This window comes from Eptesicus fuscus, chromosome 12 (genome assembly GCF_027574615.1).
Source record: "Eptesicus fuscus isolate TK198812 chromosome 12, DD_ASM_mEF_20220401, whole genome shotgun sequence".
NCBI classification, from domain to species: Eukaryota; Metazoa; Chordata; class Mammalia; order Chiroptera; family Vespertilionidae; genus Eptesicus; species Eptesicus fuscus.
In genome coordinates, this window is record NC_072484.1 from 27,860,362 (window position 1) to 27,880,308 (window position 19,947).

The 19,947-nt window shown below is 46.1% G+C and overlaps 1 protein-coding gene across 1 annotated transcript; it reads left to right on the forward strand.

Annotated features, from left to right (window-relative positions):
* Window positions 1–7,421: 7,421 nt before the first annotated feature.
* Window positions 7,422–11,161, forward strand: PROKR2 (prokineticin receptor 2). The gene is made up of 2 exons (XM_054724335.1): window positions 7,422–7,915; window positions 10,465–11,161. The coding sequence occupies exons 1-2, from the start codon at window positions 7,458–7,460 to the stop codon at window positions 11,159–11,161; spliced, it is 1,155 nt and encodes a 384-aa protein (XP_054580310.1). The 5' UTR covers window positions 7,422–7,457.
* Window positions 11,162–19,947: the final 8,786 nt, after the last annotated feature.

Here is a 19,947-nt window from a genome sequence, read left to right on the forward strand (position 1 = left end):
TATGTACTCAGGGTTCTGTTGAGGTGGAAAAAACACGCTGCCCGTGCCTTGACCTCTATGCTTGCATACGCTGCTTCTGCTTATATAAAGAGCTGAGAAAGTAAACTCGGGGCGGCGGCAGAATCAAGCTGCACGCCCTCCCGGAAACTAATGTGTCTGTGTTCCTTAATCCTCACCCCCCTTTTCAGGTACCGTTGAACTGCAGTGCCGGCAGGCTCCGGCAGATGAGTGGATTAAAAAACTGTGGTACATCTACACAATGGAATACTACTCTGCAATAAAAAAGAAAGAACTCTTACCATACGCAACAGCATGGATGGACCTGGAGAGAATTATGCTAAGCAAAATAAGTCAGTCAGAGAAAGATAAATATCACATGATTTCACCATTTGTTGAATGTAATAAACAACATAAACTGATGAACAAAAACAGATCCAGAGACAGAGAAGCATCGATCAGACCATCAAACCTCAGAGGGAAGGTAGGGGAGGGTGGGGGTAAGGGGGAGAGATCAACCAAAGGACTCATATGCATGCATATAAGCATAACCAATGGACACAGACACCAGGGGGGTGAGGGCATGATGGGGGATCGGGGGGAATGGGGTGATAAGGACACATATGTAGTACCGTAATCAATAAAAATTAAAAAATAAAAATATTTTTGGCTCAGTGGATAGAGTGTCAGCCTGCGGACTAAAGGGTCCCAGGTTTGATTCCGGTCAAGGGCATATACTTTGGTTGCAGACACATCCCCAGTAGGGGGTGTGTAGGAAGCAGCTGATCAATGTTTCTCTCTCATTGATGTTTCTAATTCTCTATCCCTCTACCTTCCTCTCTGTAAAAAAAAAAAATCAATAAAAATATTTTTTTAAATAAATAAATATTAACAAAAAAAAAGTTCATTCATAATTTTACCATCTACAGATAATCACTGTTAACATGTTGCTGTATCTTTTTCTGAGATTTTTTTCCACATGTATAAAGTATCTGAAGTATAATAACTTTCTATTACAGAACATTAACTTCTTATAGGGCCAGCCTGGCTTGGTGTGCCAGTTTCATTAATAATAGTTTTTAAGGTGAGGCTAAAAGGGCTTAGAGAAAAATCATAACTGGAGTAACCTATTGAGCTACCATCAGGCACAATGAGGGTACTGCTTTGGCATTTGAGATAGATGCAAAGATGACAGACTCAAAGACTTACATTTAATTCTTTTATCCATTTTGAATTTATTCTTATGTATAGGTGTTAGTTGGTGGTCTAGTTTCTTTTATTTTTTCTTTTTTTTTTTCTTTTTCTTTTTTTTTTTTTTTTTTTTTTTTGCTTACACGTGTCCAATTTTCTCAACACCATTTATTGAAGAGACTGTCTTTACTCCATTGTATGCTCTTGCCTCCTGTCAAATATTAATTGACCATAAGGGCATGGGTTGATTTCTGGGCTCTTTGTTTGGTTCCACTGATCTATATGTTCTTAGCCAGAACCAGGCTGTTTTGATTGCAATGGAGTTGTAGTATAGTTTGATATCAGGTATTGTGATCCCTCCAGCTTTGTCCCTCTTACTCAAGATTGCTGCAGCTACTCAGGGTTTTTTAGGTTCCGTATAAATTTTTGGAGTATTTGTTCTAGATCTGTGAAATATGCCATTGGTATTTTAGTAGGAATGGTATTTAATTTATTTGCTCTGAGTAGTATGGACATTTTAATAATGTTACTTCCTCAATCCATGAACGCAGCATATGCTTTCCACTTTTTCGCATCTTCCTCACTTTCTTTCTTCAGCATCCTATAATTTTCCAAGTACAGGTTTTATACCTCTGGTTAAATTTATTCCTAGGTACCTTTTTTTATTTTTTCATTGTAAATAGCAAATAGGATTGTTTTCTTAATTTCTCATTCTGACAGTTCATTATTGGTGTATAAAAATTCCACCAATTTATGATTATTAATTTTTGTATCCTGCTACCTTGCTGAATTCATTTATTAGATCTAGGAGTTTTTGGTGGAATCTTTAGGGTTTTCTATGTACAATATCATGTGATCTGTGAATAATGACAGTTTTACTTTCTCCTTTCCAATTTGGATGCCATAGGCAGAAAGTGTGACTGGCAGGCACCTATCTGATGCCTCATCTCCCTCTGGACTGTCATCTTCCTGGTTCTCCCCTGGAGGCACCAGGAAACCTGAAAAGAAAAAATACTTTGCCTGGATCAAGTGAGCCAACCAGAGTGTCTTACAGAGCCACTCTTCCGGAACCCTGTGGAAGCCAGCTGGATTGAATGAAAGAGAGGAGCCAGTGTCAATGCACCTAGAACCATTTAATTATGCTCTACCTCTTCCAACTATAATTTATAAAGCTTAATTACATTTATATTTAAAGTAATTAAAGAGCTTACCTAACAAAGTGTCTACAAGAGTACATTTTTTAAAAATATGTTTTTATTTATTTCAGGGAGGAAGGGAGAGGGAAAGAGAGATAGAAACATCAATGATGAAAGAGAATCATTGATTGGCTGCCTACTACATGCCCGCTACTGGGGATCAAGCCTGCAACCCAGGCATATGCCCTGACCTGGAATCAAACTGTGACCTCCTGGTTCATAGGTTGATGCTCAACCCCAGAGCCATGTCAGCTAGGCAACAAGGGTACATTTTTAATTTTATAATTAACTAGAGGCCCGGTGCATGAAATTAGTGCATGGGGGGGTGTCCCTTGACCCGGCCTGCACCCTCTCCAATCTGGGACCCCTTGGGGGATGTCCAATCCCTATGGATCAGGCCTAAACCTGCAGTCAGACATGCCTCTCACAATTCAGGACCACTGGATCCTAACCACTCGCCTGCCTGACTGCCTGCCTGCCTGCCTGATCACCCCTAACTACCTTTGCCTGCCTGCCTAATTGCCCCTAACCACCTCTTCCTGCCTGCCTGTTCGCCCCTAACTGCTCCCCTGCTGGCCTGAACACCCCTATCTGCCTCTGCCCCGCACCCAGGACCCAGGATTCCCTCCTTCTGGCCAGCCACTGGCACCCGGGACCGCAGGCGGGCTTTGCCTGGGCCCAGCTTTGTCAGGAAGGACGTCCGGAAGACATCTGGTCTAATTATCATATTACCCTTTTATTAGTATAGATTATTACAAGAGAGACACACAGACCACAAAAAAAGTACCTTGAGGTAATGTTCTCAGAAACAGTGCCCTTCCCTACCATACTTTAAATTACTGAGAAGGCACCCTACATTCAGAACTGAGGACAGATATGAGAGAACTACATTCCTGAGAAATCATGCTTTTTAATATCGCCTTCTTTGATCTCGACAGACATTTGATTAATGATTCAAATGCAGTCCCGTCAGTCACCTCTACCAACTACTTCTTACTACAAAAGTGAAAAATGGTTAGACCACTATGAAGTTCAATGTGGCAATCTCTACAAAATTTTAAAATGCTTTTATGTCTTGAGCAATGCCACTTCTAGGAAATTGTCATTCAAATACATTTGCATATATACAAAAAGATGTTATGTATATTTATTCATTGAAGAACTATTAATTTTATATTATAGCACTATGTATAGCACTCTGCTAAAATTTGGGATATAATCCAATTCATAATTTAACAGGCATTTTTTGAAAATATTAAACCAATGTGTCTAGCAACAGAAACATTTTTTAAAACCTGTAGTATATTCACACAATGAGCCATTTACAATTATAAAAGAAAGAATGAAGAAGTGCTCCATACTTTGATATGGAATACTTGAAAGTTGCTAAGAAATCCGATCTTAAAAGTTCTCACCACACACGCGCACATTATAATTATGCTTGGTGATGGATGTGTTGACTAACCTTATTATGGTAATCATTTCGCAGTATATACATGTATCAAGTCATCAAATTGTATACCTTAAACTTACGCAATGTTGTATGTCATTTATATCTCAATGAAGTTGGAAAATATTTTTTGAAAGGGGAGAAGGAGGGCAGGGTTAATTCCACACAAGGTGGGAAAGGCAAAAATCACAGAATGTCACCACTCAAAGGATTTCAGGAATTTTAAGTTGGTGCCCAAAAGAACTGCGTTCATTTTGAGATATGCTGTCTTTGGCCAGCATAGGTTTTGTTTTAGCCGACAGAGTATAAATCTCAGAGATTCCAGACTCTCTGAGAAAATGGGAAGATCTGACAAAGCAGAGTCCATATTCCAAGCGGACAATAATGGGATATATCAGTGGAGGGTTCAGTCTCCTGTCACAACTCCCAGTTCAAAGCACTTCCCTCTGCGCTTTCCGAGGGCGCGGGGAGGAGTCATTAGAAATAGCAGCTCTTTGTAGAGTTTAATCCCCTTGCTCAGTGTGTAAGGAAATCAAGGACCAGGGAGGTCACGAAAATTGCCTAAAATGAATGAACTCCGGAGTCTCCCAGCAGACAGGCAGAAGTCCAGCTGGGATGGCCTTTGAATGGCCGAGGAATCTGGCAGTGGGCATCGCAGGGTTTTGGTGAGGTCTTCAGGGTCAGAGCTTGGAGCATTCGCTCTGCCCTCGACCCCCAGCTTCCTCGGAAGGTGCCTCTTCCACCACCAACCCATAGAGCTCTCTCTGCGCTCGCAGGAGTCTCCCCAGCACCAGCTCTCGGGCACGATGGACTGCACCCCGAACTCCTCTTGAAGAAGTCACCGTGCGGCGGGAGCGGACTCTGGCGCTGGGATCCTGCTGAAGACCCGACGCTCAGCTCCTGCACCGCCACTGTCCGCGGGGCGCCCGTGTGGGGCGCAGAGAGCCTTGCAGGTTGCTCCAAATCGCATCAGCTAAACCCTATGACACTAGGGTGGAAAGGGGCCGACACCGCGGACTGGGAATGCCCGCCAGCGTGGCCAGAGCTCCGTGCGTCCTGCTCCCAGGGGCGCCCCAGGTGAGGGGGAGCCCAGCGCCCTTCTTCTGCCTCGGCTGAGAAGCGGGCGGGGACACCCGGGGCGGAGTTGGGCGCGGGGCGGGGCGCTTCGGGCTGGGTCCGCGGTTCCAAGAGCTGCAGAGGCAAGCGCCAAACCCCGCTGCCAGACCAGACCGCTACGCTCCCGGGAAGCGCGCTGGGGCAATTAAGAAAGAGAGACACCCCCCCACACCCCCACCCCCAACACACACACACACACACACACACACACACACACACACACACACACACACACAACGCTGCGCCTTTGCAAGTGCAAGTCCGTGTCCCCAGAGCGGGAACCGATCGGACCGGGCCACGGAGCGCGCGGGAAGGAGGCACGGAAGCAGGTAAGCGCTGAGGACGGCGGACCAAAGCTCCATCGGTAGCCGACGCCCACTTCTTCTCGGAGGGATTGAGGCTGCTTTGCCTCCAGCCTTCCTCGGGACGCACCCGGAATGGCTCAAAGTAGAGGAGTTGGTGCGGGAAGAGCGCCCCTCGCCACCAACCCGCTGAGACCGGACGGAGGATGGACAATGAGACTAGGGAGTGTGGGCGGGCGTGAAGGATGCTGGCGGGCGAGCGCCAATTTGCAGGTAATGGCGTGGGGAGGGATGCACCTTCTTGAAAGAAGATCAGAAAGGGGAAGATTTTGGGGGAAGTTCCCTCTCTCCGTATCTATCCCCATCCGCAGTTTCCTTCTCGCCCTGAGGCCCCGCACGCTTTGCTTTTTGGAGCCCGAATTTCTGACCTGATTCTCGCCTCTGCCTAGGCGGCTCCTCTGGGGACCGCGCGGCCACGCTGGATGGTTTAATCGGGAAAGGAGAGGAGAGGGATCCTGGGCGAGTTGGTCAAGGACAGGATGCATCCCGTGGAATGGGACGGGGGTCTGCCCACTCCAGGTGCACCCCCTTCCTCTGGGGTCCCGGGACTGGAGAGGCGCCCGAGCGTAGTAGCCAAGAGGGCGTGACTCCTGCTTCTCCATCTGGGGCTGTACTGTCGGGCGTGGGGCCTCCCATAAGTCCTAGAGGCGACCGGGAGGAAGGACACCCCGTCTGCGAATGCCACTGGGACCTGGACTTCACCTCTCCGAAGGTTTACCGCAGATGGTAGTGCTCCCGCCGCCGTCCGTTCCTCCCTTCCCCGGGGAAGTTCCCTAGCTCTCCCCCTCCTCTCCGAGGGCGGGGCCATACCGCCTGTCCAGTTGGGTCCACTTCTTGCTACCAGCATCCCGCGGCCCCCACACTTGGAGTCTTTCCAGGTGTGCTAAGGGGAAGCGGTGCAGGCGGTCACTGGAGCCCCCATTTCGGGTGTTGGGGGTCCGCGTTCTTTTTCCGACCCTTCCGCGGTCTTGAACTCAATGACACTCTACCTCCTGAAGGCTCAGCACCTCAGAGATTTTATTTCCTCTCCCGTGGGCATCTTGAGGCTATAAAGGACAGCCCAGTCCTCAGGCCCTCCTGGGTCCTCGCTGACACTTGCCCGCCCCTAGCAGAGCTGTTTTCAGTTAGGCCCAGTCTTGGGGCAGCTACCACTTTCAGAGGCCACACACCTTGGTGACAGGCCGTGGTGCTTCCCAGTCAGGGCTGATTCTGGGAGAGGAACTGGGGACAAAGGAGGGAGGGAAAGCAGACAAAGGATTTCTTTCTAAAGCTGGTTCCCAGAATGTAGAGTAGCCGTTGAAGATTGCCTTTCCACCCACAGCCCCCTCCACCTGTGGATCCTGGTTAGGATCCTCATTCATTCATTCAACAGATTCCTATGGGTCTCCCACTATGTGCCAGGCCCTGGGTAGGCAGCAGGAGTTTGGTTTACAAGAAGACTGGCACGCAGAGAGCATAAATCACTGCCCCAAGATGACTCAGCCTGTCCATGTGAAGACAGATTTGGTCATTTCCAAGTCTGTGGTTTGGCCAGGAAAGAAGGAACAGTGCCCTGCTGTAGAGGAAAGACCCTGTTATATCCCAGTCCTTCGGCTTCATTGTCCCTGGCTAACGGATGGCACCACATTGTGACTGCCGTAGGTGCCTGGGCTAGCTGCCTGGAGCAGCCCTGGAAAACTTCCAGGACCCCTGGAAGGCTGTTGGGGAAGGGGAGAGTGGTGACTGGGCAGTCAAAGGGGTCCCTGCCCCTGGCGGGGGAAAAAGGCCAAGATACCCATTCTTCTTGCATGTCTTTGGAGAGTCCAGCCCATCCTATGCCCTGTCCCTCCTGACAGCCCAACAGCCAGTGGAGGATTTCCCAGTTTCTAGATCTCATGTCTCCTCTCCCCTGCACCCTGGGTAGTTCTGTCTGTGGGTGGACACCAGGTCCAGTTGGCCTTACCTGGGGACTGCTACAGATGTTCTCCTGTATGTTGTGCACTGGTTGTGTCTCCTTCCAGGATCCAGGATGGCATGTTGACTCTCCCAAAGATGTGGGCAGGGTGCTAGGCTCACCGGCCTCATGAGAGCAGAAGATCTGGACCCCAAGCTCAGCATACTCAGATCCTGAGACCTCCACCCACCACTCCACCTGCAAACTTCAACATGGCCACCCAGAATGTAAACATTAGTTTTGCACCCAACTTCAATCTATTCCAAGACCATGTCTCCTCCCGTCCCTTCAATTTCACTTATGATGATTATGACCTCCCTCTGGATGAGGATGAGGACATGACCAAGACTCGGACCTTCTTCGCAGCCAAGATAGTCATCGGTATAGCACTGGCTGGCATCATGTTGGTTTGCGGCATTGGCAACTTTGTCTTCATTGCTGCTCTCGCCCGCTATAAGAAGCTACGGAACCTCACCAATCTGCTCATTGCTAACCTGGCCGTCTCTGACTTCCTAGTGGCCATAGTCTGTTGCCCCTTCGAGATGGACTACTATGTGGTGCGGCAGCTCTCCTGGGAGCATGGCCATGTGCTCTGTGCCTCTGTCAACTACCTGCGTACAGTATCGCTCTACGTCTCCACGAATGCTCTGCTGGCCATCGCTATTGACAGGTGAGGATGTTGGGCAGGGGTAAAGATGGGGGTTGGACCAGGCTTCCCCTTTCCTCACTTCAGCTCTGACTGTTCGCATTGCTTCATATGTGAATGCTCGCTGAGCTATCACGGGGCAAGAGGAGACCTGGTTTTTCCCATTGTGGCTCTTGCTCCAAAATGGGAGCAAGAGTGAGGCTCCTGAGCCCTCCCCCACCCCTACCCCCCCCCCCCACACACACACACACACACTGCTCTGGACTATGTCCCCGGATACCACAGTTGCTTCAGATGTATATGCATGTTACATGACCATGAGTTGTATCAAACACAAAGCAAAAGCAGAAAGTTTAGGCAGCATAATACTTAGAAGTCACGTGAGAGTTAACCAGGGCAGTTTTCAGTCAAGATAGATTGTACCCAGTTATTCTGTAACCACTACCCAGATCAAGATATAGAACATTTTCATCACCTAGAAAACTTCCTGATGCCCCTCACCTGGCAATCCTCCGACCACACACAAGCCTGTTATTTAACTTCATAAAAATGGAATCATACAGGGTGTACTCTTGTTTCTGGCGACTATAAAATCAACAACAGGGCTTGTTTGCAGAAAAGGAAGGAAAAGCTTCCTTTGCTTTTTTTGTATACATTTATATGCTCATTTGAATATATTTGCATGAGATGTTCTGGAAGTCATTGCTCTGTTATAGATTTGTAAAGTAAAATTTCTAATAGCAGCTTATGATAAATCAGACACATGTTTTATTTCTGCAAAGTGTTGTAGGCCAGCAGGGGCTGTTTGAGGGGAGCAGTTGGTGTCACATTCTCTTGGTCCATCATTGTGAGCTGTGCTGAGACTTGTCTTGATAATGTGTTTTTAATCATCTTTTTTCCCTTTTGTCTCCTTTCAACCCTTTCATTTTTCTCTAGTTCTCAGTGCTATTTTTGTTTGTTGTCCTTTTTATCAACCAGTTGATTATTGTTTATGATAATAAAATGCACATACATAAGAGGCATCTTTTTTTATAACAAAACTAGAGGCCTGGTGCATGGATTCATGCACTGGTGGGGGGCATGGCCTGCAGGTATCAGCCTTCTGTGGGAGCATCGCTCATCCCAGTCAGCCCAGCAGCTGTTCCCGCTGCAGGAGTGCACTGACCACCAGGGAGCAGCTCTTGCATTGAGCATCTTCCTCCTGGTGGTCAGTGCATGTCATAGCGAATGGTCGATCAGTCATTCTAGTTGTTCTGCCATTCGGTCGCTGGGCTTTTACATATATAGATTCCTGCAGGAAAAACAATTTTGTTATTGCAACTCTGGGGTTCTCCCTAAAACTAAGGTTTATGAAATGTACCATCAACCAACTACAAAATTCCCTAGGCTACCATTTAATACAGTGAAACAAAGATTCCTGGGCCCCACCCCAGCCCTGCTGAATGGGAATTCCTGGGCTAGGTCTACATTTACATCTAATTCCCTGAGTGATTCTGATGTTTACTCAGGTGAAAATTATTACTTTCCTCATCCCCTTTGTCCCACTAAAATCTTTTTGTCTTTATAATATAGGGTATGTTTTTTAATGTAACAGGAGTTTCTTAAAAGCAACCAGGTAAATATGCCTGTTCTACTACATATAAATATCAGAAGGACTACCTACTGCCAAAAAGCATAAGATTCATGTGTAGAGGGCCTGGAAGAGATGCTATGTCAAGTCATAGAAATCCTAGAAGGAGAGTGTTGACCTCAAGAAACACATCCAAGCAAATAGATGGTAACAAACACCTTGCTTTAGGGTGTCAAGGTGACTTCACCCACCTTCTCATCTGAGCTTGAGAAAGCCCAAGGAGATGGGTGTAAAAGTTTTGTGTCAGAAACCTGGATTCTGGTCCCAGTACCAAGTGAGTATGGGCAAGTCATTTACTTCTCATTAGATTCCTTGGATTCCACATCAGACCACCCTACTCTCCTGTTCAGTAATGCAAGATGATACCAGCAGGGGAGGAGAGAGAAAGCCCTAGTCCACTGCCTTGAAAAGGGCCCCACCCCTTTATAGCATGAGATATTTGTAATGAAAAGTTTTCAAAAATATTGTGTTCTTGGTCAAAATGGCAAGATTGAAAACCACTAGGACATAATAATAATAGGCCATATGTACTTATTGAACACCTACTACATGCCAAGCATTTTGCTAACATTATTGTATTTAATGTTCACAGCAGCCCTGCAAGGTGGTTGTCATTTTATCCCATGTTGCAGTTGAGGAAATACATCTCAGAGAGACTGAATGATTCACCCCATACCCCAAAGCCAATCAAAGGAAAAGCTGGGATTTATTCCATCTGTTTGACACAAGTTCTATGTTGTTTCCTCTACACCACTCACTTCGCCAAATGCCAAATGATGTTGTTAATAAGACAAAGCTTGTTGAAGCTGGATTTATAGGTGCATGGGATCTTATTGAGACACTTTGCCCGCTTTTGTGTGTGTTTGGGGTTAGTAAGAAACTAATAAATGTTCTCAATAAAATGTTCTACATATTATTATTGATGGCTTCCCTCCCTCACCAGATATCTCGCTATCGTTCACCCCTTGAAACCACGGATGGATTATCAAACGGCCTCCTTCCTCATCGCTTTGGTCTGGATGGTGTCCATTCTCATCGCCATCCCATCTGCCTACTTTGCAACAGAAACGGTCCTCTTTATCGTCAAAAACCAGAAAAAGATCTTCTGCGGCCAGATCTGGCCGGTGGACCAGCAGTTCTACTACAAGTCCTACTTCCTCTTCATCTTCGGCGTCGAGTTTGTGTGCCCCGTGGTCACCATGACCCTGTGCTACGCCAGGATCTCGCAGGAACTCTGGTTCAAGGCGGTCCCTGGTTTCCAGACGGAGCAGATCCGGAAGCGGCTGCGCTGTCGCCGGAAGACGGTCCTGGTGCTCGTGTGTATCCTCACCGCCTACGTGCTGTGCTGGGCGCCCTTCTACGGCCTCACCATCGTGCGTGACTTTTTCCCCGCCGTGTTTATTAAGGAGAAGCACTACCTCACGGCCTTCTACATCGTGGAGTGCATCGCCATGAGCAACAGCATCATCAACACCGTGTGCTTCGTGACGGTCAAGAACAACACCATGAAGTACTTCAAGAGGATGATGTGGCTCCAGTGGCGCCCCTCCCACCACGGAAGCAAGTCCAGCACAGAACTCGACCTCAAAACCAGCGTCGTGCCGGCCACGGAGGAGGTGGACTGTATCAGGCTGAAGTGACCCTCTGGTTTTTCACAATGGAACATCCAAAAGCCAGTACTTAGAGTAAAATTTATGGATAGCCAAGTGCATAGGCTGCGTGCGAAAGGGCAACTGTGTTCATGCCTCTCTGCCCTCAAGTTACTGGATGCTCCTCAGCCATAACATGGAAGGAGACCATACACAAATCACAGCAGCTGACCTTGACTGATACCTGCTCAGCACCTACTGTATGCACAAGCACACCAGTAAGACTAGACAGAAGTAACAGCTACTGACATTGAACTTCTGTGTGCTAGCTACACCCAGGAGATTAGATTAGAGCAACAGGAGCTGACCTTTATTGATCACCTGCCCTGTGCAAAAAAAAATATTTAAATAACAAAACAAGCCCAGCCGGTGTGACTCAGTGGTTGAGCATCCACCTGTGAATCAGGAGGTCATGGTTCGATTCCCTGTCAGGGCATATGTCTGGGTTGCTGGCTTGTCCCTGTTGGGGGGCATGCAGGAGGCAGCCGATCAATGATTCTCTCTCATCATTGATGTTTCTATCTCTCTTTCCCTCTCCTTTCCTCTCTGAAATCAATAAAAATCTATTTTAAAAATAAATAACAAAATGGCAGAAGCTATTGGAATCACCAAGTTATATCTGGATATATAGATGCTCTGGATTATCTGGACTCACTCTCCATCTCCCCTCATTCTGCATCTCATGAGTGCAGGAATGTCAATAAAATAAGGCACCTAGACTTGGTGGAAATGTAAAAATAAGTTTGTCAGAGTATGGGGCTTACAGCCTCTTCAGAAGAGAGTTCATGCCATCACATTGGGCTTTCCCACTCAGCTCTTACTACCTTCCTAGGACATTCTCTAGGATCCTGGCTTCCAGAAAAGAATTCTCCCCATAGCCAGCCCATTGGTTATCTACTGGGGTGTGATTTCCAAGGAAAGAACCAAAAAATATTTTCCACTGATACTTGAAAGCTCATCATTCTTTTGTGTGAAGACAGATAATCCTGAAACAAGGACCACATCCAGTTCCTGATACCTTAGTGTAAAAGTATTTCAGGGCTCTAGTGTCAGGGAGGAAGGGGACAGAGAAAAGGGTAGAATTTGCCACTGGCAACGAACATAATCTGTGTGGCTGTTTTGCTAAGGCCTGGACCACTTTTCTAAAATAAATCCTCTTTTACAAAATGAGCTATACTTGGAAAGTGCTTTTCAACTCTATGAGTAATAAGATCGGATCGCCCAGCCAGCATGGCTCAGTGGTTGAGCGCCGACCTATGAACCAGGAGGTCAAGGTTCAATTCCCAGTCAGGGCACATGGGATAAGTGATATTGAATGGTGTGTCTGGACAAGGGAAACCATTCACTGGCTTATTATGGAGAAACACTCCCACTTTTTCATCCCTGTTTGGAACAAAGTACCCTGAACTCTTCACAATGTAGCCTGTCTACACTGGGGCAAAAAAGGAACCCCTGTCCTGGGTTACAATCTGGAAGATTCAACTTCAGAGTCTCAGTGATCACCAGGCTTTCAGCAACCCATGGCCCTAGAAGTGTTGAAAACCTTCCCTGCATGTTTCACACCCCAACACTGCATAATTGGTGGTATTATTATACATCTGTGGTGATTGTGTGTATTTGTCCTAATTTCTTCCTGATTCATTTGAGACAAAGACTATACAAATGGTACCTGGTTTTGGATTGGCCCATTCCCATTTGGAAAACTATTTTTTCTATAGAGAAAGTGTTATTTAGTTGTTTGTGTGGTTTTGTAAAATTATTTTTTGTTTCTTCACTAAACAGTGAAGTCTCCATCAACATTTTCTTCCATCACTTCCCAGCAGACACCTGCAAGTCCAATCACTATACCCTCAGAAAATGGAAACTCATTTTCCTTTTAGCCAAAGCCAAATAACTTGTAAGTTTTAATTTTACAAAATTACACATTGCATTCTAAAGCCAAGCAAATAATTATTTGGGGTTATCTGCATTGTTAAAAATATAATAATAATTGTATTTATTACCGCCTTTGTGACTCTTCTTCTAATAAGAAGATTCTTTAAGAGTAGACTGTGTAAAAAAAAAAAAAAAAAAAGAGTAGACTGTGTACAAATTGTGTCTGTTAATAGAATTCATCTCTTTTTCCTTTGACCCAAAATGTACCATCCTTTCTTCATTTAAATGTAACTGAAACAATTTTTGTAAACGTCAGTGTGTTTATTTGTGATTTTCCAGTGAATAAGAGTACTATGTTATTATCAAATGAAATAATTAACATATGGAATCTTAACCACAGAGTTTGAGCATTTGCCCCACTAATCTTTAATATATGTTAGATATTTAGATATAAATGAAGTAATAGCCATCTAAACAGTTCAACACTGAAACAGAAAGGGAATTCTTGAAGGTATTTTAGAACAGTGGCAACTCATATCAGCACCAGCCTCATCTTGGGTACCTCCTTCCAGTTTACAGCCCAAAAGTATATTCATGCATGCAAATAAGCAGAAAACAGCTACTCCGTGCCCATTTTACCCTTTCATTTTAAAATTATCTCGTTTGTTTAATGAAAATTGCTGTTTGCATGGAAACTGTTCATTCATCTAACTGGTGTTAAGGTAATAAATTAATTACACTTGTGTTTAACCTTTTCTTCTCAAGACTAATTAATGATAAGCCTAAGATACTTTTAATATGCTAAGATATATAAACACTTATACGTATTATTATATTTTGGAAATTTAATCTCATTTTGCAAAAAGCGTTTATTTTCTCAGTCAGAATAAAAGAAAAGATGTCTTTATGATGAAGCTATTAGAGATTTTTCTTTCAGCATCCAACATCTAAAATAAGTTGATTCTCACGTTGAAGAAATCAAAAAATGGCTTTAAGCCCTTCAGGCATAAAATTCAATTTGAGACTTACAAGGGAGAATGTGACATATGGGAGGTGATTGGAAAACTTAAAGTGAGTTCTGTTTCTAGGAGGAAATGATAGCTTTGAAACTGATCTCTTCAATTTAACGATTATTTCTCCACTGGGCTGCAGAACACACACACACACACACACACACACACACACACACACACACACACCAATAGGATACCAGAACAGGAAAAGACTTAACGGCATATAACTCAATTCACTTCTTTCTTAGGCAAGAAGATCTGCATTCCAAATGAGGGAATGACTTACTTAATGATGCACAGCTAATCCTTGCTGGAACCATAACATTGGCCCAAGATCTCACTCTGGTTCAGTGAACTGAACTCAGGAACTGCCTGCCTCCATTTGAGTCCAAAGGAGGGGTCCCTCTCTAAGAATGCTTAAAGGGCCATTTAAGCTGTTTCTGACCTCATGGGAGAATCTTAAGCTGCACAGAAGATAGCTCCCCTCCCTCTGGCAAGCAAAGAGTGCATTCCATCTGGGTTAAGAGACTTCATAACCCAGACTCCAGGATTCCAGAGAAACGAGCGAGAATTATATCAGGACCAATCCAGTGTTTCTGCCTTTCTTTTTCCTGGAGAGAAATGTCCGTTTGGTGGAGGTCTAAACACATTTTATGTTCTGTAGAGGGAGCTATTTGAAAGTGATTCTGGAGCCATGTGGGATGCCATATTGTGATGACAGGCAACAGTGGCCCCAGGAAAAGCAAGTGGTGAGAGAAGGGTTTGCTCACATTTAAAGACAAAGCAAGCCTGGGACCACAAAAGATACAGAGTGCATTCTTCACACACATTACTACTGCTGACCTGACTACAGGTCATTCTTCATGCCTCACAAGAGCTAAATGCCTCTGGTCACTTGGTCAGCCTCTCTCCAGAGGTCCACCAAACACATTACCTCCTATGGTTGCTTGAACCACTTACTCCTTTACAGATATTTAAAGGACTCCAGAAACAGTACAGTTTATCCCAGAGATAAACTAGTATGGGGAAAAATGTGGCACTTTCTTCAGATATAACAAATTGGTGAGAAGTGAGGCATTCATTGGAACTTAGAAAGAATAAATAATCACTAAACAGGAAAGTAGGCAGGGGGTTGCCTCGAAGAAGCAGGGAGGTCAGCCCCTGGAACAGAAGGCCATGTGGGCACAAAGTCCTTGTATGCCTTTGTTGGTATCCCTTTATGACCTGTGTCACAGGCTGGGATGAAAGAGGTCACCTCTAGGAATCTCATTTAATGCTGACCTTGGGTTCCCAGCTCTGGATCCAGCTCCTAGGCAAGATCCTGACATAATCCTTTGACCAAACTCTGCTGCAGGGATGGTCCAGTGTGTGCAGTAAAGGGCCTCCCACCCACTCACCTGGTCTCTGTGCTGGCTGCTGTGGAGGGACAAAGATAATGAAGATGCAAGCTTGAATCTCAAGGTGACTCTCAAAATAATATATTTGAAATTGAGGCACTGTATGCACAAAAATGGAAGGAATTTAGAAGACGGATTCCTTTCAGCCATGGGGAACAGAGGTTTAGGATGGGATAGTTAGGCAGACCCCTGGAAGATAGTTAATGGTGGAGAGAAGGTATCAGGCCTAGGGAATCAAATAAGCAAACTCATAGAAGAGGGGAAATGAGATGGAATATAAGTGGGACAGCAAATCATCTTATCTGATGGGTCCATAGGATGCAGAGTTTTTAGGGAAGGAACAGATTCAGGCAGCAGACTGAAGATCAGGGTGAAGAAAGAGGCAGGATGTGGGGGTGGATTGGAAGAGCCTGGAACTCAATCACACAGGATTGGGTTCAAATAGTAAGTCTAATTTAGCCACGTGAATGTCAGACCCTTCATGTCTCCTGCAACCATGGTAGCTTCTGCTCTATCACTAGCCAGACTTGGACTCTCCTGGCCTCCTGACAGGGGGGTTTCTCTTAAGTCCATCACAAGGTGTCCACTCGGCAGTGGACATGGCATCATGGCTCCCACCATACTATTCCAACCACCCAGCTATCAGTGAGACCACAACTCTGACTTTCTCCCACTCCTGGTGTCAGGAATACTGTGAACTTACGAAGAAAGGACAGGAAGGCATGTCTCCCACCCTCTCAGAGGAGGTGCAGGCAGGTGGGATGGAAGCAAAAGGGAGAAAGACCACAGGATTAAAAAGCCCAAGCCGGGCCTCCGTGGAGGGAAATGGCTCCTCCTCTCCTTCCAGGAGGTGCCAGCAAAGAACAGAACAGCTCAGGCAGCCTTGGTAAGGGCTACCGCCAAGACCATGCAACAATGCCCATTCCAAGTTCACGCCCTTCATTCTGTCCAGACTTGGGACAGATTCCACCCCTGACTTGGACACTTAGAAATACCCTGCCCTGACTTAGTATGTTTCCCTACCTGCTTCTTGTATTCTTAGTTCCTTCTTCTCCTTTCTTTCTAGGTTTATTTATGTCATCCCATCACTTTTCGTTGTCACTTAGTCCTAATTTCAAGTTCTTTGCCACGTTTTAGGGACTTTTTAAAATATGGTTGCCCTAACAACTCTTGTAAAAATCACAGGCTGGCTGCATTATTTAGCAGTTGGCATGTCCCACCTTGGAACAACATTCTAGTAAAACAGAGGGTGTGTGCTTCTGTTTTATGGTAACACTGAGATTTAGGGACGACCAGAATCAACACAGTCACCACTAGCAGGCAGGCACACACATTAACTCATCTAACCCTTCAGCTACTCTCTGAGGTATGAAGCATGACTAGTATCATTTTATAGGTGAAGAAACTAAGGCTCAGAGAGCCTGAATAATTTGCTCCAGTTTATGCTGCTGTTGAGGGTCAGAGGTGGGCCAGGAATCCAGATCTGGCTGAGTCTAAAACACATGCTCTGAACTAGTAAATCAAGAGTCCCCATGTAAATCACTTCAAAGGTCCCCAGGTGAGGACACAACCGTGGGAGGTTGTCATGCAGACCTCCAGGATCTACTGGCATCCACCCTTCTTTCTTCATGAGAAGCCTTCTCCACATGATAATTCTGCTTCTGGTGACCCTGATGCTCCCCTGATAATCTTCCTTCCTGAGAACCTGGAGTGTTAACGAGAATGTCCTAGTTCCATGGTCGGCAAACTGCGGCTCGCGAGCCACATGCGGCTCTTTGGCCCCTTGAGTGTGGCTCTTCCACAAAATACCATGGCCTGGGCGAGTCTATTTTGAAGAAGTGGCGTTAGAAGAAGTTTAAGTTTAAAAATTTGGCTCTCAAAAGAAATTTCAATCGTTGTACTGTTGATATTTGGCTCTGTTGACTAATGAGTTTGCCGACCACTGGCCTACTTAAAACACTGGTTTGTCCACCTTCTCAATCAGAACAGAATCTGACCCTGAGACTGGAGTTCAGGTGTAAGTGATTAAGAAAGAAGTTCCTTAACGAATTAGATAATTAATTCATTAGGGAGAAACCAATAAGAGAGTGGGAGAAGCAGGATATGGAAAGGGAAGAAGCCAAGTGGGGGCATTTCAGGTGGGGCCCCAGGCTTAGCTGATCCCCTGGAGAGCTCAGAGGTATATATCACACCTCAGATTTTGTCCACCTTGGGGAGTCGAGCCTCTGTACTCCCAGGACTGTCCTTGGGAAGGAGCAGCGTGGGGAAAGGGCAGAGAACTCCCTGAGCCCTGTAGCTCTTTTGGGGGCAAGGTGGCTCCACTGCCCAAGACAATTTTCCAGAAGGTACAGGTGCCAGTGTTCACAGCCAAGGGCACAGCAGCTGGGCATGCATATGGAGAGCCGGGCAGAGGGATCCCCAGGGATCTGGGCAGCACATCTGTGTCCACAACTCACACCAGCTCCTCTCTAAAGCCAGCAGTGTTCTACTTCAGGTGACAGATAGCTCGACCCTTCTGGTGCTGTCGCTGTCTTCCAGGCAACTCTGAGGATGCACGTTTTTGTTTTCCAGCCCTGGCACAACAGGAAAAGACTTAACGGCATATGTCCACCCAAGCTTTGTCCACCCCTCTCAGTTAGTTTCTCTTTGTCCTGCTCATGTTCGTGATCCTAGAGTGAGGGACAAAAGCGGCATTTCAGGGATGCACTGTTCTCTCCTCCCATTGCAGCCCTTTTTCTGAGTAGATCTGCCCCTCCTCTTTACCCGATGATTCAGAACAAGACTGAACGAATGAACAGCCAGGACTGTCGGGAACGGCCTCCCAGATGAGGCGACCTAAGACCCGGGCTGCTGGGGCAGGAACGGGGCCCTCTCAACTCAATGGTGTGCCATTGTGTCTTTTGTTCCCTTTTGCCAGCCTGCGTGTTCCAGGAACAAAACAAAGAACTTTTGTTTTCTCCAGGGAGTGAGGAGGCATAGGGACAGGGTCATTCCAAGAGAGGCCAACAGAGAGAAATGGGGCAGGGCCTCTAACTGCTTCTCACCCACCCCTGTCATTGCAGTACAGGAGTCATTTCTACAAAATCAAAACCCACGGCAGTTAGCACGTACTAAGCCATTTCCTGCAATATCTAGAGCAGTTCTGGGTCTCTCATCCACCCTTCAGTGTGGCGCGCCTGCTGTGTGTGTGTGTGTGTGTGTGTGTGTGTATGTGTGTGTGTGTGTTGTTATGGCAACCACACACACACAGTCCTGACTAGGTACAGAGTGGGCAAGGGACCAAATGCTCCTGTCCCAGTCACACTCTGAAGCTAAATCCATGTGTGAAGTTTGAATGACCTATAGAACCAACCCCCAGCGCTCTCATTTTCCAAATAAGGAAATCAGGCCTAGAGAAGCACACTGTGGTGTGCAAGGTCACTGAACCTGTTGGTGGCAGACCCTGGTCTAGAACCCAGCTCTGCTGGTCCCCAGTCTAAGATCCTCACATTGGGCCACCAACACTCCACCCCACCGTGAGGGCTAGTTGTGGAGAGTCAACAGCAGGGCCCAGCAGGGTGAGGAGATTTGTAGGAGAAGAAGCTCTTGAAAACCTGAGAAACTGACTCTCCAGGTCTTTCTCAGGCCAGAGCTCTGCCCAGGTGGGGCTGCCAGACTTACAAATTAAAATAGAAGCTGTTCAGTGAAATTTAAATTTCAGATAAGCAATGAACAATGTTTCGGAATAACACTGCAACTCTATCCGGCAACCCTATTCCTGAAATTTGCAGGGGGAGTGGGAACCCATACTGCCAAGGACTGCCAAGGACCCTTCCTCACTTCCCTGGGGGCTTTCAAGCCCTCAGTGCTCTGACTCCAGCAAATTAGATATGATTCAGTTCTGGTCTGAAGTCAACAGAGCACTAGAGAGCAACTGGGGAAGTCAGAAAGTTATCAGTTAGAAAAGACAGATTCCTAAGAGATCAACCGAAGGACTTGTATGCATGCATATAAGCACAACCAACAGACGCAAGACACTGGGGGCGGGGGGACGAGAGCAAGTGCCGGTGGGTAGGGGAGGCTGCGGGGAGGTCAGTGGGGGGGGGGGGGGGGAAGGAGACATATGTACTACTATTTGTAATACCTTAAACAATAAAATAAAATTTAAAAAAAAAAGAAAAGAAAAGACAGATTCCAAAGCATTGAACCTGCTCCACCTCTTTGCTGTCTAAATTCCTCAAGTGAGAAATAGACTTGTCATGCTGAAATATCTACCCATCAGGGATACCCCTGTAAGAATGATGCCAAGAAAATTACTCTAATAAGTAGATGCTCCACACATATTTCCTAAGTGAATGAATGAGCAAGCCAGGGCCAGAGTGGAGTGTCGGGAAACCTGGTCTCTAAGAGACAGTGTTCCCATCTTGAACTGATACTCCCCCTTTTCTCCCAGGCCAGAGCCATCTTTCAGGGCTCAATGGAATCCCCTCCTCCTCCAAGAGCAAAGCAAGTT

Excerpts from the sequence above, each read along its gene's own strand:
- PROKR2 (XM_054724335.1), top strand. The coding sequence starts at position 7,458 with ATGGCCACCCAGAATGTAAACATTAGTTTTGCACCCAACTTCAATCTA. Across the intron at positions 7,916-10,464 it reads CTGGCCATCGCTATTGACAG|ATATCTCGCTATCGTTCACC; the intron begins GTGAGGATGTTG and ends CTCCCTCACCAG.